The sequence below is a fragment of the Callospermophilus lateralis genome, chromosome 9 (assembly GCF_048772815.1).
Source record: "Callospermophilus lateralis isolate mCalLat2 chromosome 9, mCalLat2.hap1, whole genome shotgun sequence".
NCBI lineage: Eukaryota > Metazoa > Chordata > Mammalia > Rodentia > Sciuridae > Callospermophilus > Callospermophilus lateralis.
The window spans coordinates 61,408,621-61,432,051 of NC_135313.1; the positions used below are offsets into that span (position 1 = coordinate 61,408,621).

At 36.5% G+C, this 23,431-nt stretch overlaps 1 protein-coding gene across 3 annotated transcripts in view; it reads left to right on the forward strand.

Moving 5' to 3' along the window:
• The first annotated feature begins 259 nt into the window (after positions 1-259).
• The window catches only part of Abcb11 (ATP binding cassette subfamily B member 11), a 79,090-nt gene continuing 55,918 nt past the window's right edge, over positions 260-23,431 (forward strand). For all 3 annotated transcript variants that reach the window (XM_076866114.2, XM_076866116.2, XM_076866115.2), the window contains exons 1-9: positions 260-335; positions 1,616-1,637; positions 3,995-4,043; positions 4,819-5,057; positions 13,914-14,001; positions 15,110-15,243; positions 16,877-17,048; positions 20,141-20,265; positions 23,194-23,368. In XM_076866114.2, coding sequence (XP_076722229.2) covers positions 260-335; positions 1,616-1,637; positions 3,995-4,043; positions 4,819-5,057; positions 13,914-14,001; positions 15,110-15,243; positions 16,877-17,048; positions 20,141-20,265; positions 23,194-23,368 — 1,080 coding nt within the window. The remainder of the gene's footprint in view (positions 336-1,615; positions 1,638-3,994; positions 4,044-4,818; positions 5,058-13,913; positions 14,002-15,109; positions 15,244-16,876; positions 17,049-20,140; positions 20,266-23,193; positions 23,369-23,431) is intronic.

Consider the following 23,431-nt stretch of genomic DNA (forward strand, 5'->3'; position numbering starts at 1 on the left):
AAATCATCTATCCACTAACTAGAGAAGCTATTACCAATGATTTCAGTTTATCTTTCCTTATAATTAGGCTCTTTCATTGAGTTATTAGCCAATTTAAAACCCTGCTTTTGCTTGAGATCAATTAGTAAAGTGTATTACTTGAACCAAATTGTTCTTTTTTTTTTTTTTTCCAGTTACTTTGGTTAAATACAGTGAAGAGATGATAGTCGTGATTATGCTTTTATTTTGTAGGGTTGTTGACTTGCAGATTGCAACTACCATGTCTGACTCCGTAATTCTCCGCAGTGTGAAGAAGTTTGGAGAGGAGAATCATGCTTTCGAGTCAGACGAATCAGGTAAGTGGCCCTTTTCTCGCACTGTCTCTTGTACAAAGAGAGGTGAACTCAAAAGTGGAAGGAAGTGACCACCAATGGTGGGACAAGCTAGTGAAGCTGAAAGAAGCAGAGAAAATGAGCAACACAGACAACTGTTATTGGGTATGAATCTTGCAAACAATCGTGTGGTTCCTTCTGGAACTGTGTGTCAGGAAGTCTGAAAGCTTAGGTAAGAGCCCCAAAGTGTGGGTGAGTGAGGGGAGGCATCTCTGCTGGGTAGAGCCCAGTGGTTTCCGGCAGGCTGTTACTGTTAACTGGAACCCTGTGCAGTTATCACTGCTTGTGGCAGTGACAGAGCAATCTTTTCCTGAGTGCTGACATTGAGGAGAGCTGTGTGGGAAACTGCTGGCCAGAAGCAGAGTACGTGGCAGGGGCCTGTAGTGCCAGTACCTGGCATGTTGTCAGCACAGATGATTCTAAGCTCTTCTCTTATTTTTAAATCCTGTGACTTTGCATTTTACAAATGAATAAACTTGGATGACTTTTTAAAAACTCGATAAAGTTCACATGAGTAATAATTGATGGAACCATAAGTCTCTAATCCAGTTCTGCCCGATTCTCAAGCCAGAGATATTACCTTGTGTCTATACTATAAAGTGTGTTGACTCTTAAATTAAATTAAAATGTCAGGGGACCAGGATATGCTGTCCCACGGTGAAGAGCCACAAAGCACCCAGGGTTCGTTTCTGGTGACTTCTTGCACCCATGACCCTGGACCCCCACTTTCACTTTCTCCCCTGTGGTCCTGCGACCCGTGGTGGGGAAGATTGTATGTGGTTCAATCTCACGCCTTCCACTGACGTGGAAGTATCAATGAGATCTTATTATCTAATTAAACTGTGGTCTATTAAGTAGGTGACTTCTGTTTCTAAAGAATCAAGAAATAGATACATAGTCATTTTATTTTATAATTTAAAAAAACTTGATTTTCTTGAGCTAATCCAGGAATGTTGGTTCCATTGGCTGTTCAGAAAACATAAATATTTATGTCTTGGATAAAAATACAGAAATGTAGTCAAGGCAGCAGTCCTGAACCTGAAAACGTGTCTGCCTGCCTGTCTGCCTGTCTATCTGTCATCTGCCTTTGAGACTGAAAGAAAGAAAAGACAGATAATCATTTTGAAATTTTTATGTAATAAAAGAACTTTATAGGAAAGTTTTCCCAGATCAAAATTATTAATAATGTTGTTACATTTTGTCATCATTATTAATCTCTTTATGCATTGTTTTTATCCTAACAGATAACAATGATAAGAAATCAGGGTAAGTGACTATTTCAATGATGTAGCTTCTTTTCGGAGTAATTCTATAATATTCCTATAAAAGGCATAAAGCAGAGACTATTTCATGTACATCATACTTACTATAAAATTACATATATATATTATATATATGTATGAATGATCCATTCTTTTCTTTTAAACACTGCTCTAATTTGATTTTAAAAATGTTTTTGAATGTACCTTCTGCATTAGATCCAAATCTCCCTGGTGTTCAGGAATACCATAGAATTCCTAGCCTAAGTGAGCAGAGGAAAAGTTGGACGAGGATGATTTCATGGGCACTAAGAAATCTCCAAACCCCACATTCTTCCCATAGGCAAATAATAGAAAACTAAAATTTAATCATTAGATATTTTTCCTTAACTTATGAATTTAAATTCTCGTAAAACAACTATCAACTAAATGCCACTGTTTGGTGTGGGAGCAGGATTAGATGAGGTCTAATTTAGAAAGCAGAAGAGAGGCACCAGGGGAGTTCCTGACATGGAGGTGGCAAAACGGGAAGGGCTTTGGGGCTTTCTGAAATCCTAAGTCTTCTTCATGGCAGTGGAAGGCAGTGAAGTGGAGGAGTTAGCTCTGGGCTAGAAGAGGTCGGGTCAGCCTGGTCCTCCAAGAAACACACTTCACTCCCTGGTTGGAAAAGAGAAAATGGTGGGAATGTTGATGAATGGCAAAGAAAAGATGAGCAGGAAGCTGAGGGAGTTCTTTTGTTTTTAGAGGAGGTGAGTGTAGAATGTGAAGATCACAGTATCAGCCTGACAAAGCTGCGGCTGAGAGGAACAAGAGTGACCTCGTCCCCGGATGGAGTTCAGCACTGGGGGTCAAGATGGAGATCATGTGTTCATTCACTCACTCATTTCACAAAAATTAATTGGATGCCTGTAAGGTGTTAGGCACTGTTGTAGGTGCTGAGGATACAGAAAAGAACCAAATAGGAAAAAAGCTTTGCATTTGAGGATGGCAGTTTAGTAAGAGAGAATGAACACCACAAATAAATAAAACATATGACATGGTAGTTAGTGATAACCTCTCACTCACTTTCTGAGAGGAAAAAAAAAAAAAGCAAACGTGGAAATTAAAATATGAAATGGTATGTATGTGTGAGGGAGAAGGGTTAACAATTAAGAGACGTTGGCCAGGGAAGGCCCTATTGTGGTGACTTTGGAAGGAATGACTGATTGAGATAAGGTCTCTGTATCATGTAGGTATCTGAAGAAAGAACATTTTAGGAGAAAGAATGGCAAACATAAACATCCAGAGGTGGGAAGATATTTGGCATACATAAAATTGAACAAGAGGCCAGGTGACTAGAGTACTAAGAATTGAAATATAGTAGGAGACAGGATCAGAGAGCCAATGGGGCCAGATCATGGCCTTGGATGAGGTCTCCATAAGGATTTAAGATTCCGCCCTGGGTGGAAAGGGAAGATGAGGGCAGCCAAGAGATAGGATCACATGTGTTGACTTTAGTTCACATGTGGTGAGGGGTCTCTAGCAGGCCCGGCCGCCTGGCTTAAGGAGGGGACGAGTAAATAGCAGGATGGAGGCAGAGATAGACTTGAGGAAAAGGATTGAGGGTGATGGTGAGGATGTGGTTCAGAGGCCAGGCAGTGGGACTTGGGATGCCTGGGGAAGGAAGCGAAATCTTGGTGGGGTTTAGTGATGGTGAGTAACTGGAGTGTTTAAGGGACTGCAGAACTAATTGAGGTTGACAAATAGCTGTGGAAGGAGGTAAAAAGTGAGAAAACAAGATGTATGAGCTGTCACAGAGTGATAGTGGAGTGAAGTATGTCAGAAGCATGGGTGACTTCAGTGAAGGGGAGACCCTTGGAGCTGAGGAGACTAAAGGCAAGTTAAGCAGGACCTTATGAGAAAGGAAATGAATAACAATACTAAGGAAATTCAATCTTATGGAAATTGTGAAAGTGTTCTCAAATTTTCCATTATGCCAGTAAGCACTATTTAATGTAGTTGTTAAGATTTTAAGTGCTAAAAGGAAGCTTTAACATCAGCTAATCCAACCTCTTCAATTTATTTTTAAGGAAATGTAGGCATCCGTAGGTGGAGGGTCATGACGGAAGGAAAATGGTTTATATCTTAATAGAATTGGGAGCACTGAGGCCTTTTTACTTTCTCTCAATACCTCTCAGAAAAACCTCTGTGAATCTCTACTGAAATCTCTAGAAGAATGAAAGGTTATTTTTAACATAACCAGATTTGACTGGAATTTCCTAATCCCTGGGAATGTTTTTTTCTTGCTAAAGAATGGCTCATACCTGAGGAGAATTTCTCATTGTTTTGAAAAAGGTGATCATTAAATTTCTATTTTCTTCTCAGGTTACAAGATAAGAAAGGTGAAGGCACCAAAGTTGGCTTCTTTCAACTGGTAATAAAACTGTACTGATTTATGGCACTGGGTTTGCCACTGTGAATTGTTCAGACCCTAGAGGAAGTGCTACCTCTTTAGTTATACTGGCAGATTTTTAACTACAGAGATAACTTATGCAGTCATAAGCTTTACCTATATGATAGCATGCTGAATAGTGATCAGAAATATGTTACTGATTAAACAAATCCACAAAGTTTCCTGGGAAATAATCACGGAACTCATAATTATCATTTTAGTAAGGAAAATCATCACAGTAGCATCATATATATTTATTCTTATGACAAGTCTTTTGAAATTTTATAACTTAGGTATTTACCCAAATTCGCACTGGATAGAAGCATTTCTAGGCATGGGTAGGCACTCTCCATTCTTGTCATCAGTTCTGTGAGCCAATTTGTGCCATTGTTACATGCGCCACATGGTATATCTACCTGGCAATGGCATCTATGGTAGTGGCTAGTTCCCCCTTATGCTGCAGATGAATAGCAGAACACTAAAGTCAGCCCCTGAGGTAAAGAGAATGAATTCAGTGATCAGGAAAAAAGAAGATGATCTAATAATATACAAGACTCAAGTGTTAAATAATCAATGTATAATTTATTTTGATATGATTAGTATGAACTCGGCCACTTAATTAAGATGATTCACATAAAATTTGGTATTGAGTCTACTTACCAGAATCTAGTAACAAAAATTAAGTAGTCCTCCTTCCTCTCCTCCCTTTTATCCATAGATGATCCCTAACCCTAATCCTTTTTTTTTTTTTTCCAAGTTTCGATTTTCTTCATCAACTGACATTTGGCTGATATTGGTGGGAAGTTTATGTGCATTTCTCCATGGACTAGCCCAGCCAGGCATGGTTTTCCTATTTGGTGAGATGACAGATGTTTTTATTGACTATGACATTGAAATACAAGAACTCAAGATTCCAGGAAAAGCATGTGTGAATAACACCATAGTATGGATCAACAGTTCCCTCAACCAGAATGTGACAAATGGAACACGTTGTGGGTAGGCTATTTTTAATTTTTCTTATGTCTTAAATTATAATTCAAAATGTATGAGTGGACCAATATTGGCTGATGTGGAGAGGCATCTAACACAGAACAGACATATCAATTTGCCCATATTTCTAGAAATTACTCTCCCTTGAAGCTCTTTCCAGCTTCTAAATTTAAAACTTAACAGAAACAGAATTGGAAATAATTTTTCAAATACAGTGGTAAAGGTTAACCGTTTTGTTGACTGTGTGCTTAAATATGACACTATCAATACTTAATCCACAAGGGAGGAGAATTTCACTGGAGTCTCAAATCAAGAGCACCCACTCCAATTCCCTTTTGCCCCTTAGTTTTAGGGCTGTGGCTAATGACTAATACGAATAATGAGCATGCTGCATTGGTTATAGTAGAGGGTCCCTGGTCATAGTAGTTGAGTGTCCACGGAAGAGTGGTGTGGTGCTGTGATTGGAAGGTAGCTATGCAGAAATAGCCAGAACTCAGCCAGGTGCAGTAACTGTGCTACTGTTCTCTGTGATAAGCCTGACAGGCCACCTGGTAATCAGTGAGTCAGTAGTGCACGTGGGCTGACTCATTGTCACAGTATGGACTTTGTGTCCTGCCTCATGCTGCCTCAGGTTCAGAACATACTCATTTGCACATATAAATCCATATACTCAGGTTCAAGAATCAAGGGCAGGGCACACCCTGCCTAGACACACACTTGGAATGACTCCCTCGAAAGAATTTCTATTTCACATCTTCATTTTTGAAATTTTCTACAGGCTTGATTTCGACTATGAGTAAGTTTTTCAAAATCACTGATACTCTTCAGTGATTTTTCTACTTTGAGGGTTTTTCATTCACTTACTCATTCAACCAAAATCTTTGGAACACCAACTATTGTACCAGGAAATGGTGGAAGCTTCAAGGACACAGTTACCTTAGAAGTCAGTGTCCTCATCTTGGCAACCTTAGGTCTAGCCAGCCAGACCATCATTCAATCATTCATAAATATGTAGTTTCAGACTGGTAGGTGCTGAATGGTGAAAAAGCACAAGATAACACACAATTGGCAGAATTACCCTTGAAAAATGAACACACCAACTCATAAGAAATAAATTTGCTACTGTCTAAATATATTTGTTTTCTCTTCTAACTTAGAAGTTTCTTTCCATCTGAAAGACTTGGAGCAGTTTAACAGAAATTGAGTGCAATGACAGTCTTTTTAAACTCTTAATTTTTGTTGGAGGACAGAAATGAACTACTTTTTACAGAGTGGTATGACCACAAAATGTAAAGTTAATCTTTCTCCCCATGTATGATGTAAATTGACTCAAACCATTAACAACATTAATAAATTAACTATCATGAAGATAATTTTTTCAAGGAAAAATTCCAGTGAGTGTATCCTGTTATGCCTTAAAAATTGAAAATGAATTCTTGATTATTATTATTATTTTTTATCATACTGGGGATTGAGCACAAGGCTTCTTACATGTTAGGCAAGCATTCCTCCACTGAGCTCCATTCCCAGCCCCAGAAAATAAATGTTTAAGAGCTCAAAATTTGAGGCCTTTCCATGATAATTAGGTGTTCATAAATATTTGTTAGATGAATTAAAGAACGAATCTACATTTCATGTTTGTATCAGGCATCTGTTAGAAAGGAATTTTCTGTGGCTCATGCTCCTTTTACTCATTCTTACTGCGACCCCTGGGAATTTTTAGCAGAACATTGGCTTTGGCTGAATTCATATGATGCCAAGCATGTAAATGAACATTTACCCTTTAGTTTTTTTTTTAGAAAATTTCATACAGATATCTGAAACTGTGTAGAGCATTCCTTTCTTAGGCCATTGGGTAACTAGGAGTTCTGATAAGTTAAATACTTCAATTGTGAGTTATTATGGTCACTAACATGAGCACTGTTTATTGTATTTCTGAATAACATGTTTATTTAGCTTTTATGTACTAAGATCACTGTGAACATGGAGTTGGATGGGACAGAGGACAAGGGAGAGAACATTTCCCATCTGTGAGTAGTTAATATGACTCCAATGTCCCCCAATTTCCTTTTCAATTTTCTTTCTTGGAAAAAAAGATATCATTAAGGATACAATTTCTCCACCTCTTATAGTAGAGGTTTTAGACTTGGAATCTATAAGACATCTCATTAATTTTAGCAACATAAGGATGTATGATAATGATAGGAGCTAGTTTTACTCTTCTTTATATTGTTTTCCACATATCTCTTGTAATCTGTTGGATGGAATTTTTAATTTAAATTCTTATAATGGCTTTCAGTGAATGACACTGATAAGGATTACAGAACAGCAGGCTCCTGATTAGCTTATCAGAATTTCTGCTCAGAATAGTAAATAAGTAAAAGAATGAAAGCAAATGAAAGAATAGGAAATTAAAACATCATAATACAATTTTCTTTTGCCCAATTAAGAATAAATAAATGGAAGCAACAAAGTCTTTTTAACTCAATCATGGAAGAAGCATACTATAATTTCTGTGATAATCTATTGGTCACATAGATCAATTCCAGTACAGTTTTGGAAGGACTTTATAAGAATGTGACTACCTAGAGAGAAGAATCTCTGGGGTCCCACTGGAGGCTGACCCTTGCCACCACTGGGAAGCTGGAGTCCTCACTTGCCCCACCTATGAATTCATGAAGTTGGAAATCTGAGGCTGTATTTTCACTTGCATTTCAGTGTATTTTCTTAGTAACATATGTTCAACTTAGTCATGTAAGCACTATTTTGAAGTTAGATGCTTTAAAACTACAAACTTTAAAAGAAATAGTTTTTTGAGATATAATTTATATACCACAAATTTCAACCCATTAAAGTGTGCAGTATAATGGTTTTAAGTATATCCACAGAGTTATACATCCATGCCACAATCAATTTTAGAACGTTTTCATTACCACAAAGAAATCTTATACCCTTACCTATCATTCCCTTAATCCTCATTCATATCATTCCTGGGCAATGCTAATCTTCTTTTTATCTCTGTAGATTTTCTTATTCTGGACATTTCCTATAAATAGAATCATATAATATGTGGTCTTTTATGTGTAACTGACTCCATTAATGTAGCATGGGAACAAAAATGTTTTCAAATTTTATCTATGTTGTCGCATGGGCCAGTGTGTCATTTATTTTTATTGTTGAATAATATTTCATCATATGAACATAATATGTTTTATTTATCCATTTTTCAGTCCATGGATATTTGAGTTGTTCCCACTCTTTGGCTATTACAAATAATGCAGCTATGAACATTTGTGTGAAAATTCTTGTGTGGACATATGTTTTCACTTCTGTTAGATAAATACCTAAGAATAGAATTGTTGGATCACGTGGTAACTACAGGTTTAATCATAGGAAGAACTATAAGGCTGGGTTACAAAATGGCTATACCATTTGCATTCTCCCTAGTGGTATATAAGGAGCCCAATTTTTTTCACATCCTCACTCACATTTGTTACATGTTATCTACATTTTGATAATAGCTCTAGGAGGCTGAATAATGGTTCCCAAGGAGATCTAGACCTTAGTCCCTGGAACTTGTGAATATTACCCTATACAGAAAAAGAATCAATAAAGATGTGTTTAAATTAAGGATCTTGGGATAGATGAGTTCATCCTGGATTATCCGGGTGAGCTCTAAATGCACCCATAGTTGCTTTTAACAGGGACAATTACCAAGAGAGAGGCAGAGGGCAATTTGACTGTAGAGAGAAGAGGAGAGGCAGGGTGACTACAGAGGAAGACAGTGGAATGATGTCACACCCAAGGAATGTCAGCTAATGCCAAAAGCTAGAAGAGGCAAGGAAGAGATTCTCCCCAGGATCCTTTGGAGATGGCACAACTCTGGCATAACTTGCTTTTGGCTCAGTGAATCTGACTTCTGATTTCTGTTTTCCATAAATATAAGGGAATAAATTTTCTCTTGTGTTAAGCCATCAAGTTTGTGGTGATCTGTTACAGCTGTCATAGGAAACTGATACAGTAACTCACCTAGTGAGTGTGCAGTAGTATTCCTTGTGGTTTTCATTTGCACTTCCCTAAAGGCTAGTGATGTCAGACATCTCTTTAGGTGCTTATTTGCCATATTTATATCTTCTTTGGAAACATGACTATTCAGATCCTTTGCCCTGTTTAAAATTGGCTTATGTCTTTTTTTACTGAGTCATGAGGTTCTTTAGATGTTCTAGATACAAGTCTCTCATCAAATACTGGATTTTCAGAAAACTCCCCTCATTCTTTGAGTTATCTTCAATCTCTTGATGCCATCTTCTACATTTTAAATTTTGGTGACATTTACTTCATTTTTCCCTTTTATTATTTTGTTGCTTCTGCTTTTGGCATCATATCTAAGAAATCATTGTCAAATCCAAAGTCACAAAGACTTAAATCTACATTTTCTTTTAGGGGTTTTATAATTTTGCTCTCATATTTAGATCTGTGATTCATTTTGAGTCAGTTTTGCTGTGTGATGTGAGGTAGGGGTCCCACATGATTCCTTTCCACATAGTCAGTTATCGCTGCATGTTTTTTTTTTTTTAAGACTCTCTTTTCTTGTTTTCTTTCCTCCCCTTTCTTTCTTGCGTCTGCCCTTCTCCTCCCCCCTTTCTCTCCTTCCCTCCCTCCTTCGCCCCCTCCATCCTTCTTTCTTTCTTTACCATTGAATAGTCTCAGACCCTTATCAAAATAAATGTACTATAAACGTATGTTTATTTTGGAGTTCTGAATTTTATGCCATCCATCTAAATATCTATATTTTAAAATTTTATTCTAATTAGTTATACCTGACAGCAGAATGCATTTCAACTCATTGTGCACAAATGGAGCATAACTTCTCATTTCTCTAGGTTTACTTTTGCAGAGTCATACAGGTCATGCATTCATACATGTACATCCTTCCCAACCCACACCCCCACCCCTCTTCTCACTCCCCTCAGCCCATCCAAAGTTCCTCCATTCTTCCCTAGGCACCCCCAACCCCCATATTAATCAGCATCCACATATCAGAGAAAACATTTGGCCTTTGATATTTTGGGATTGGCTTATTTTGCTTAGCATGCTATTCTCCAACTCTATCCATCCACCTGCAAATGCCATAATTTCATTCTTCTTTAAGGCTGAGTAATATATATACAATTCTATTGTATGTATGTGTGTGTGTGTGTATACACACACACACACACACACACATTTTCTTTATCCATTCATCTGTTGAAGGGCACCTAGGTTGGTTCCATAGTTTACTGTGAATTGAGCTGCTATAAACTTTGATGTGGCTTCATCATCATAGTATGCTGATTTTAATTCCTTTAGGTATAAACCGAGAAGTGGGATAGCTAGGTCAAATGGTGGTTCCATTCCAAGTTTTCTAAGGAATCTCCATACTGCTTTCTAGAGTGGTTGCACCAATTTGCAGTCCCACCAGCAATGCATGAATGTACCTTTTTTCCCCACATTCTCGCCAACATTTATTGTTACTTGTATTATTGATAATTTCCATTCTGAATGGAGTTAAATGAAATCTTAGAGTAGTTTTGATTTGCATTTCATTAATTGCTAGAGATGTTAAGCATTTTTTCATATACTTGTTGACCATTCATGTTTCTTCTTCTGTGAAGTGCCTGTTCAGTTACTTAGCCCATTTACAGATTGGGGTTTTCTTTCTTCCTTCCTCCCTTCCTTTCTTCCTCCCTCCCTCCCTCCCTCCCTCTCTTTCTTTCTTTATTTCTTTTTGGTGTTGTTTTGGAGTTCTTTATATATCCTGGAGATTAGTGCTCTATCTGATGTGCATGTGGTAAAAATTTTCTCCCATTCTGTAGGCTCTCTTTTAATGTTATTGATGATTGTTTCCTTTCTCGAGAAGAAGCTTTTTAGTTTGACTTCATCCCATTTATTGATTCTTGATGTCACATTTTCTTAATTAATCCATTGTTATACACTTAGGTTGATTAATTTTTTATAGATACAAGATTATTTTAAAATCATATGAAAAGAGAAAAGAGCTAAAGTAACTAAGACAGTTTTTTTTTTTAAAAAAAAAAAGCAATAATAAAATGGAAGGAATCTGTTTACCTGATCTCAAGGTATATTATGTAACTACAATAATCAAGACTATGTGGTATTGACAGAAGGCAGACATACAGATCAGTTGAATAGAACAGAGAGCCCAGAAATAGATTCACACACTTATATCTGACAAAGGTAGAAAAAGCAGTTCATTGGAATAAACTTCTTATCACATGATAGTCAAGCAATTGGATATCCATAGTTTAAAAAAAATGCACCCATATGAAAGCTCAAGAAGATCTGGGACCCAGATATTTTTAAAAGTGTCAATTTTTAGAAAAATATGTAGGAGACCACTTCATGTTCTGGGCTAACCAAAGAGTTCTTAGACTTAAAACCGAAAGCAAAACTCATAAAAGAAAAAGTCAATACTTTCCATTGGGGATTTCACATTAAAATTAAAAACCTTTGATATGCAAAAAAACCCTGTAGAAGGGTGAAAAGACACAAAACAGAGTGGGAGACATATTTACCTATTATATATAAAACAAAAAGACTAGAGTCTAGAAGACCTCAAGAATTTTCAAAACTCAATGTTAAGAACAACCAAACTCCAATTAGAACATGGGAAAAAGATATTTTACTAAGGCTGTGAAGATGGCAAATGAGCACATGAACAAAAAATGTTCAATATTATTAGTTAGGGGAAAACAAAATAAAAATGAGATATCACTATACAACTACCAGAATGGCTAAAATAAAAAATAGTGAAAACTCCTGAATGAGGGTGAAAAATAGTTTATTGGGGGGAAAGCTGTCATTCTCTGAAATAAACATCTAGCCAGTGGTAAGTGTGCAACCAGTTCACATGAATGTTCTATAAAGTAACTTTGCCCAAAGAATAGTTATTTGTCTATCGGTAAATATCCCATTTATTTAGGAATGCAGAGCCACCAAGGTTCTGAAACTAGGACTTGGACACACTTCTGCCATCTCATAGCACTTGGCCTGCAGTTGGTGCTGATAATGTGTAGCACCAACTCCTGGGGATTAGTCTACAGTGCAGGAGACCATTGGCTTTCTAGGTTTCTCCTAGTTTTCATAAAAGTCTGAAGATGTGATTAGAGTTTTACTGGCTTTAGAGATTGTCAGAGGGGTTGACCGTGGCAGTTATTTTCTTCTTTATTAGTATTTTAAAAGTCAAAGTAAAATCAAGATGCATTTACTGATTACCTACTTTATATAGATATTGTACCATGACTTTGAGAAGAGTGCCCAAACAGTATAAAACCAGCCTTTACCTCAAGTAGACTGCAATTTACTAGCAAGAAAAATACGAATATACTCCATATAAATATATGGAATACAGTAAAGAAAAACAAAATGTAAAATTTTTTTCTTTTATTGTTAAAGTCTTGCTAAACTACATTTCAACCCCAACTCTGCAAATGTGAATCAAAAGCATATTCTATATTTGAGAGATGGAAGAGCTAGGGTTACTTAACCCTTCCCTGTTAAGGAAAAAAATATTTTATTTTATTTTTTACTTTCTGTAGAATATTGCTGCCAGATGGCAATAAAACTTGTGAAATAAGTTTGTTCTATATTAAGTAAATTATTTGGTCTGAATTCTCTAAGGGGAGAGAATAATTCAAGTTTGAGTCACAAGAAGGCCTGATAGAGAACAGGAATGGTGCAGGATGTTCATCCATGATGAAGATGCTGCTTCTGCTTTTTGAAAGAAATCATCTATCATTTAAACTTATCTTAAAGGGTCAGCATGGTTATCAGCCAATATGTTGATTTTCTAATTGTAACATTCCTTATTTCCTGAAAGCAATTTTAGAATATTTTTTTCCCCTCCCTTTCCTGGTCCTGCCAATCCCAAATTTTGTGCCATCACACATAGTAGTTCTGCTGGGGAAAATGCAAAGCGCTTTCTTGCTATTTCCTGCAAGTGCCTTTGGCTTCAACTTTAGAAACTGTCTTGAAAGGGAGCTTCTTGGGCTGTAGTCAGCAAGAAGACAGGGCAAAGAAAGGGCTTTTCTCCCCTTTGGAAAGATGACATTCACATTTTTCACAGTGTCACTCTGAGATGGAGAAATTGAAAAGCTGGCTTAGATTCCCACAGGAGGTAATGGTAAGCCTCTTGGTTTACAGCACCCTTCGTTCTATGTGTCTTTTTAGACAGTCTGTCAGACTTTCAACCTTTCTCTGGCTATGATTGCTCTATCGCTGCATGTGTATGAGTGGAAAGGTCCAGGGAGAAGGGAGCACGGGGCAACCATTCAGGGACCCCTCTCTTCTAGAAACTGTTGAAGGATCATTTACACTCTTAGCATCTCTGCTTATAGAAGTAAAGAGGATGAGCATATTTGCTGTGATTGGTACTATGAAATCTAGTTAGAGTTTTGGTTGAATTGATAATAATTTTGCATAGATAAAATGCCTCACTCATTTAATAGAACTACATAGCACATATATTTCATATATTTTATCTATTTTAATTTTAGCTTTATTTATTTTTTCAGTACTGGAGATTGAACTCAGGGCCACTTGGCCGCTGAGCCACATCCCTAGCCCTGTTTTGTATTTTATTTAGAGACAGGTTCTCACAGAGTTGCTTAGCTTCTCACCATTGTTGAGACTGGCTTTGAACTCGTGATCTTCCTGCCTTGGCCTCCCAAGCCACTGGGATTATGGGCATGTGCTACCATGGCCAGCTATATATTTTAAATCCCTCTGTACATACAAATATAACCCTTGGTAATTTCTTCCTACCTGAAAGTCTTAACATCTCTCCCACTCCATCTTTTGAAGGTTGCTGAACATTGAAAATGAAATGATTTTTTTTGCCAGTTTCTATGCCTTGACTGGTGTCGCAGTACTTCTCTTAGGCTATATTCAGGTTAGTAGCACCTCCATTTTATTTACTGATCAACATCTGGGCTCTTGACATTACATGAAATGCAGTGTTGACTTTAACCTTTAAGCTACTGGAAAACCATAAGAATAGCACTTCTGTGTTGGGAGGATGTGACAGAAAGCGGGTGGGATGCTTTTCTCAGGGAACAGAATCAGTTGTCCAGAAGGGGAGAGTAGACTTTTAGTTGCAATGTCTATTTCTCTTGCCCTTCCCTACTTTATTCTCTCTCCTGAGCTCAGAAAATACAGCTGTGGGTGTGTTTATAGGGGAGAATTGAGTAGCCCGGAGAAAGCCAAGCAAGTGGAGGTGAAGGAAAGCACAATGTAATTTCTTTTCCTCTGTCATTGTTGAAGTCTCATTAAATTGCATTCCAACCAGCATTCTGTAAATGTGAATTAAGTCATGGAAGGCCGAGGATTATTTAATCCTTCTTAAGGAAGAAAACTTTTCCATTTTTTGCCACCTTCTGTATTAAAACAATATTAAATTCTTCTTCCAAGTTATTCAAGAATTCCAGATATTATTAGTTGTAAAGAGAATTGAACCCATCTGTCCTGCTCTAGGACTTTTGATAACATGCTTACTTTCCTTCACTAGGAGATATCTAACCGCAGATTAGCTTTCCTGCACATTCCATCATTTTTGTGTTACATGTCCTTAAAAATCATTGCATGAAACCTACATATGAATGCTTATCAGCATACCTGTTAGGGGGAAAATTCACCCAGAAGTAGTGTGCAAAGCCAGTGATTTTTAGAGCAACGGTGTCTTGGTTTTGGTGCTATGAGCCTTATTTCACTCATGGAGAAAGTGAACATTGATAGGTGAAGTCTAGAAGTCAAGGGGTTGTTCATGTGTCAGAGTTGGATCCAAACCCAGATTTCTGGCCACACCCTCCAAAGTTGTTCTGCTCACCTCCACTTTTAGCCGCAGGTGCCAGAAATCACTCCTTAGGTTCCAAGAAGAGGCATTTTGTGAATTATTTCCCTTCTGTTTTCAACCATTACACGGAAAGTGTTATCTTCTGAGAAGAGAAGGAGTTAAATATCTGTAACATCGCCATGCTAAGCGTTCTTTTGTCCATTTTCAGGTGTGCTTTTGGGTCATTGCTGGAGCCCATCAGATACAGAAAATGAGAAAATTTTACTTTAGGAGAATAATGAGAATGGAAATCGGGTGGTTTGACTGCCATGCCGTGGGCGAGTTGAATACAAGATTCTCTGAGTAAGCTTGCTGGTAGAACAGTGTTTTAAGTGTCATGTTTTTGATAATAAAACTTGTTTCTAAATTAAACAACAATTTGAAAATATCTTCAGTTAGATTGGATATATTGGCTCTGTTAGGTTCGGCTTTCTTAGAAAGCCTGGCCTTTTTCATAGGCAATGCCTTTTAAATATGGTTATTAAACACTGAAGCTAGGTAACTTCAATTTGGGTTGTAGGCCCTTGATTAAAACATTAGAAATGAAGTATAATAGGAGAGTTTAAAGAAGTAGGTTTATTTGATCTCAGAAGGAGAAATGGAAGAAGGCTATTCTAATCTACACACATATGGAAAATACAATTAGAAATTAATTATCTAAATAATTTCTGCACACAAAAAAACAAAGATAATTCCAAAAATAGTTTGAGAAGGGTTCAAACTGGAAACCAGATTTAAATTCAGTTTATGGGCTGGGAATGTAGCTCAGGGTAGAGCAATTGCTTACTATGCAAAAGGCTCTGGGTCCAATCCCTAATACTGCAAATTGTAATCATCATCACCTCAACATAGCCAGTTTACATCCAAGTATAGCATAGTTTGGATCATTAATGGGCCCCCAGAATTTCTCAATGAGCCCTGAGTTAGAACCAGTTGAACCCTATTGAATTGGGTTGACCTTTGAGGTTCCATGAAAGACAATATTCAGAGAAGACAAAGCTAAAGTTTAGGCCCCTAGATTCCAGAACTTACTTAGTTACTTACTTACGGCTTACTTACTGTGATCTTGAACAGCTGGATGTTAAACTTGTTAGAATACGATGATCTAAACTCTGGGTATTCCTTAGGTTCTTTCTTGCTCTTAAGTCCCACTTAAGTCCCAAGCCCTCTTTTCTCCATGTGGATAAGATGAACTTTATGTGACTGTCTTCCACCAATATTCTGAATGACTAGCCAAAGGAATAAGAGGAGCAAACAAATAAATACTCAGACTAACACATATTGGTGGCTTAGTATTTGAAAGGTACTGTTCTACATGCTTTTCATATATTAGCTAATTCAATTCTCATTATTGGCCACTGTTACTATTCCCGTTTTATAGATGGGAAAGCTTAAACACAAAAACGGTAATTTGTCCACAAACAGCTTGTGTTTAAATTCAGCCACATTTAGCCATTATTCACTGCTGCCTATTAACAGAATGCAGTAACTACATTCAAACAAACACAAAGCATGCAGATTAATCATATTTCCATAGAAACACAGGGAGGAAGATACTACTTCTTCCTGGGGATTACCTAAAATTTATGACTGAGGTGGTATGTGAATAGACCTTTGAGGCTGAGAGGATTTATCAGACCTGAAGGGAAGGACTCTCCAGACAGGCCAGAGATATTAACTGCAAGAAAGAGAGACAAAAAATTTATCATCAATGTCCAGTGGATATCAGCTGGGAAATTGTGACCAAAGTTGGCTATGAGCAGAGAAGCTAGATCAAATCCCAAGGTGCAGCAAATATTTTAAGATTTGAGCATCTGTTATACTACCTGAGGACAATGGTGGGCCAGAGATGGGTGTGTTTAGAAGAAAGTGAACGTCAGTGAGCCACGTGAGTTGGCCAAATTGTTTTAGTGATTCAAGTCTCTCTTGTTTCTAGTGATATTAATAAAATCAATGACGCCATTGGTGACCAAATGGCCACATTCATTCAGCGCATGACCTCAGCCATCTGTGGGTTCCTGTTGGGATTTTTAAGGGGTTGGAAACTGACCTTCGTTATTATTTCTGTCAGCCCTCTCATTGGGATTGGAGCAGGCATCATTGCTTTGGTAAGAATGTCTTTTTGCTTTTCTTCATGGGAAGACATTTGCACTCATAAACAAACCAAAATATGAAGCTTTTCTACTTTGTTTAGTCGATATAATTATTGCTATTTTGATTTATTCCACAGCATCAAACAAGTTTCATACAGCAGGAATTAATGATATTTTAGTAAGATAAATATTATTTTATTAATATCAAACAACTATATTTATTGAACACCTACTATTTTGCCAGGTACTATTAGGAGCTTCATATTTGTTATCTCTAATTCTTACTATAATTGTATAATTAAAGTACTAACACTGTTTTAAATATAAGAAACTGAAGCTCTAACAAGTAAAAGGACTTAACTGGGACTGCACAGCTTACAGAGCAGGATTTGAGTTCAAGGGATCCCCCTGATGCCAAATCCCCACCTACTCTGCAGTGTTCTTGTTGCTCTCTATGTGCTCCAGAGATAGATGATTCCCTTAAATATTACAAGTATCCCCAGATCAGTAAGGCACTCAAAGAGATTTCTGTAATCACAGCTGTGTTCTCCATTCCATCTCATTAGTCTCAGAGAGAGGTTGTCTGATCCATTCTGAGTGTTCTCTTACCATCTCTGTTTCTCAGCTTTTAAGGCTAAGACCAAATGTAGGAGTTTGGGGACACTCCAGTTAAAAATACTCCCAGGGATTTAGGCATTATTATTTTTTACTTTTAGAGCATCCACACTGGAAAGCAGGTTGTGGGTTCAGGCACACTAAACTTTGCTATCTGTGAGAGTAGAATTTAAGTGAAAAGCTGCATGACTTCTATACATCATTGAACAAAAGGAATCAATCTACTTGATATTGTCTAGCAAAATAGTCTTATAAGACACTGGATATATTATTTAATAAATTATATTATTTCACAGGTAATGTAGAAAATAGGCTGAAAGTGACAGTAGCAAAGAGCTCACTGCACTCTACTCTGTCACCCTCTGGTTTTCTCACTAACAAGTTTGTGTGACTCAAGAAAAACATTTAATTCATCAAAACCTGCTTATTCATCTTTAAAGTAGGATAATATGATGATTATGAATATAATCACATATAAAGTAGGATCATATAATTGTGAATATGAATATCATGAATATCATCATGATGATTTAGGGTATTATCCAAGTAACACACTGAAATACACTGTCTGGCACAGAATCCATTAGAGAAAATGTATTTTATCATTTTTTTTTTTAAACCCACTGCATCACCCAAGCTTGACCACAGTCTTTCCTATGGAATACTTTCCAGCTGTGCTGCATTTGATTCAGCTTCTTTTTTTGCTTACATATGTTTAATCTCTTCCTTCAAACCTGTGATCAACTAATATACACATTCAAATGGATGATATGCCATGTTTTAGTGTGTTGGAGACTCAAAATGTTGTCTGGTTGACTTGGTCATGAACAGATTTAGGACTATAATCTGACTTGTTGTCTCAGTGCCCACATTCCAACTGCTCGTAAATTGGTTTGGAATGCTGTTGCACCATTTCACTAGATCCAAAGTGAAGGCAAAAGAGGCAGAGATGGGCAACATATAATATGTTAGAGACTATTGTAGGTTTTGTATGCTTTTGTCAAGTTTTAACATTCAGGATGAGAAACATGAACAATTGTCGTGTATTTCCAAATACAGATTTCTTAAGCTGATGGATGAATATATTTATGTATTGGCTATTTATTTATTTATTTTGCGATGCTGAGGATCCATCCAGGGCCTTGTGCATACCAGGCAAGTGTTCTACCACTAAGCTGTATCCCCAGTCCCTCCTAGACCAGTTTAATTGAAGTTGTGCTGAGATTAATTTAATATTCTATTATTACATTCACAACTACTTATCATTATTGTGCTGCAAATGCATATTTCAGGAATAAATTAGGTAAGGAGTATGATAAAACTACAATGTCATTCATAATGACCAAGTGCAAAATTTTAATGTTGATGAAAACAATTTTTCTATCCTTACTACTGCCTTTCCAAGTCATGAAGTTTTATAAATTGTGGACTGATAAAATAGTAAATATATTGAAAAACATTTTTACTCATTTTGTATTTTAGAATCCTAATATTTTGTTTGATCATACTTTTGCTGCTGAAAGTTTGGGAAACTGCTGGAAAATAAACCCCCTTGCTCTGAGAATTACATATGTTTTTAGATTTCTGATTTAGTGAATCTTCCACAACATGTGCTTTTCCTCCATGTTTCTTAATCTGTGCAGGGATTTCTTTGAGAGTTAACTTTTACTAGGACTCAATCCAAGTCTAATTTTAGAAAAGGTAAGTTGTCTGTTACTAACAACATATGTCTTTTCATTTCATTTTGTAAAAATAAAAAGTATAATTAAGCCCCTACAGTTAAGTCAAAATGATGTAACATTTATCTAAAGTTTTCTCCTCTGGAGCTACCTCTTCAGTGTTGTGCCTTTGAACTCTCTCACTCTATATTCCACATGGGCCTCTAGTCTTTGCTTCTCTGGTTTGTCTATAAATTGTGCAATGGTTTCTAACTAACAGAAATAAAATATGACCTGATTTGACTTGGGAACCTCATCAACATAATGAGTGGGACACTTTAGTGCTATAGAATGTCGCATTGGGGATTTACTCTGTGAGGGAGTTTTTGGAGTCATTTTGATATATCAAAAACCAAACACTCAAGGATGGGCTTAACATAAACCAAACTTGGACCAAATTCCTTCCTCCTGTGTTATGGTGGGAATCTAGTGGCATACTAAACCTGTCATGTGTTTATCTCTGTTAAATGAATCAATAAATGACAACCTGACTTCCTGACTTACCTAATAGCCCATTCTTTTTTTGTACCAGGGATTGAACCCAGAGGTGTTTAACCACTGAGCCACATCCCAAGCCCCTTTTTATATTTTTTAAATTTAGAGACAGGATGTTGCTGAGTTGCTTAGGACCTCTCTATGTTGCTGAGGCTGGTTTTGAACTTGTGATCCTCCTGCCTCGACCTCCTGAGCCCCTGGGATCACAGGTGTTCAGCACCGTGCCTAGCTACCTAATAACCTACTCTTTATATTTTCTCTTCTTCTTTTGAACTTTAGAGTGTGGCCAAGTTTACAGACCTTGAGTTGAAGGCTTATGCCAAAGCAGGATCAGTGGCTGATGAAGTAATTTCCTCTGTGCGAACTGTGGCTGCTTTTGGTGGTGAGGAAAAAGAGATTGAAAGGTTGGTTAATTGGAATGTCTATTATTTTCCTGAACTTCATCAATCTGCATAGTACCCTGACTTTTCCTCACTGTGTACAAAATGGCAGATCCATGGTCTGTACTGATCAAAAGAAACATTTGGTCAACAGGTAGCTTCACAGAATCATTCAGATTAGTCAAAGCACTATCAGAAGTCCAAAACCTTAATAATATATTTTTGAAAGTGTTGAAGTTGCTTATTCTCAAAAGCCAGTTAAGGTCAGAAATTTATTTCAAACTCTGATGATATGTGTGCATATAGAGCATCTCATGCCATTCTGTATAATGCTGTTTGTGCCATCAAGAAGAGTATATATAAGACAGTACAATAGGTCACAAAAATATAAGGGATCATAAGACTCTATATGAATAATTTTATGCCAGCAAAATGGATAACCTAGAAAAAATGGATAAATTCCTAGATACATACTACCTACCAAGATGAAATCATAAAGAAATAGGAAACTGCAACAAACCATAATGAGTAAGGAGAGAATCAGTAATAAAGTCTCCCATCAAAGAGAAGTCCAGGACCTAGTGCATTTATTGTTGAATTTTAGAAAACATTTAAAGAAGAACTAATACCAATCCTTCAAAATCTCTTTTAAAAAATTGAAGAGGAGAGAATCATCAAACTTATTTCATAATGTCAGCATCACCTTGATATCAAATACAGACAAGGATACAAGTGAAAAAATGATAGGCCAATATCGTTGATGAGCTTGGATGCAGAAATTCCCAAAAAAATATTAGCAAACCAAATTTAGGGTCCTTCCCCTGATCAAGTGGAATTTATCCCTGGGATGCAAGGATGGTCCAACATATGCAAATTGTGATGCATTGCACTAACAGAAAGAAAGGCAAAACTATACAATCATCTCAATAGATGCTGAAAAGTCATTTGAAAACATCTAACATCTGTGCATGACACAAACTCTCAACAAATGAACCTCAACACAGTTCAGCTGTTTATTTCAATCCCACAGCTAAATCATACTCCATAGTGTGAAAGCTTTTCCTTGAAGGTCAAGAACAAGATAAGGGTGACCACTCTCGCCACTTTTATTAGCCAGAGCGATTAGTATAGAGAAAGAATGGAAAGACATTTAAATAGAAAGGAAGAAGGGAAGAGCTCTCTGCTTTCAGATGACACAGTGCATAGATAAAACCCTGAAGATTTTACCTAAATACTGTTAAATGAAATGAACAAATCCAGTAAAGTTGCTGGATACAAAATCAGTATACAAAACTCAGTAGTGTTTCTGTACCCTAACAATGAACTATCAGAAAAAAGAAATCAAGAAAATAATCCTATCTGTAATAAGTACAAAATTTAAAATACTTAAGAAATCAAGAAAATAATCCTAACTGTAATAGGTACAAAATTTAAAATACTTAGGAATAAATTTAACCAAGGAGAAGAAAGATCTGTACACTGAAAACTATATAACATTAATGAAAGGAATTAAAGAAAGTACAAATAAATGAAAAGATATTATATGTTCGTGGATTGAAATAATTGAATATTGTTAAAATCTCCATATTTCCTAAAGCAATCTACAGAATCGATCTGATCCCTGTCAAAATTCCAATGGCATTTTCTATGGAAATAGAAAAAAATTTCTAAAATTCATACAAAACCACAAAAAATCCCAGACAGCAAAAACAGACTTGAGCAAAGGAACAAATTTGAAGGTATCACCTTTATCTGATCTCAAACTCTTGCTACTTTTAATCATCAACACAGAATGGTATTGGCTTAAAAATAGACACATAGAACAATGGAACAGATAAAGAGCCCCAAAATAAATCCACACATTGACCTTCAATTAACTTAGTTTTGATAGAGTCCCAAAACACACAATGACAAAAGGGCAGTCTCTTTAATAAATGGTGTGGGAAAATTTAATATTCATTTGCAGAAGAATGAAACTATCTCATACCATATATGATACTCAACCTAAAATGGATTAAAATTTAAATTTAAGGCCTAAGACTATGAAACTTCTAGAAGAAAAGCTGGGTTACATTAAATTAAAAAAACTTTTGCTCAGCAGCGGGGTTAAACCCCTAACAAAGTGACAGCTTACATAATGGAAGAAAATATATGCAAACTATACATCTGAAAAAGAGTTGATTTCCAGAATATGTAAGGAACTTAAAAACGTAATAGCAAAGTAAACAAATTGGAAAAAAAACCCCACAACTAGAACAAATAACCCAGATTAAAACTTTTTCACCAAAGAAAAAAATCCTCTTCTGTTTATTAGTGATGTTCAGCATTATTAATATTCCTTGAAAAATTAAAAATAGAACAACCATATGATCTGATAATCCTACCACTGATTATGAATCCAAAGGAAATGAAATCTATGTCAAAGAAACATCTGCATTCCCATGTCTATTGAACACTATTCACAAGAGCTAAGAAATGGAAATAGTCAATCCATCAACTGATGAATTGATAAAGAAAATGTGGTACATATACACAAAGGAACACTATTTAGCAGAAAAAGAACAAAACCCAGTCATTCACAATGACATGAATAGAATCGAAGATTACTATGTTGAGGGAAATAAGCCAGACACAGAAAGACAAGTACCACATCATTTCACTTAAGTGGAATATAAAATAAAGTTGATCTCATAGAAGTTGGGAGTAGAAAAGTGGTTACCAGAGGATGAGGAGTGGAGAGGGGATGGAGAAAAGTTGATCAACTTTACATTGACAGTTTTAAACAGACTTTAAATAATTGCAAAGGTTATTGTGGATTTTTTTCCCTAAAGCTTCTCTATGTTTGGGGTGGTTTTATGATGATTAAGTAAAACCACTGCATTGTGGCCTGTTTTAAATATTATAACTTGAGCTATATCTGCTGATATGACCTCAAACATTTTCTCTTCACAGATATGAGAAAAATCTTGTGTTTGCTCAGCGCTGGGGAATTAGAAAAGGGATAGTGATGGGATTCTTCACTGGATACATGTGGTGTCTCATCTTTTTTTGTTATGCGCTGGCCTTCTGGTATGGCTCCAAACTCATCCTGGATGAAGGAGAATACACACCAGGAACTCTTGTCCAGGTACTTTGAACTTGTTGATCTAGCTGTAATGTTTCCTACTGGAACTTCAGAAAGGTCCATGGA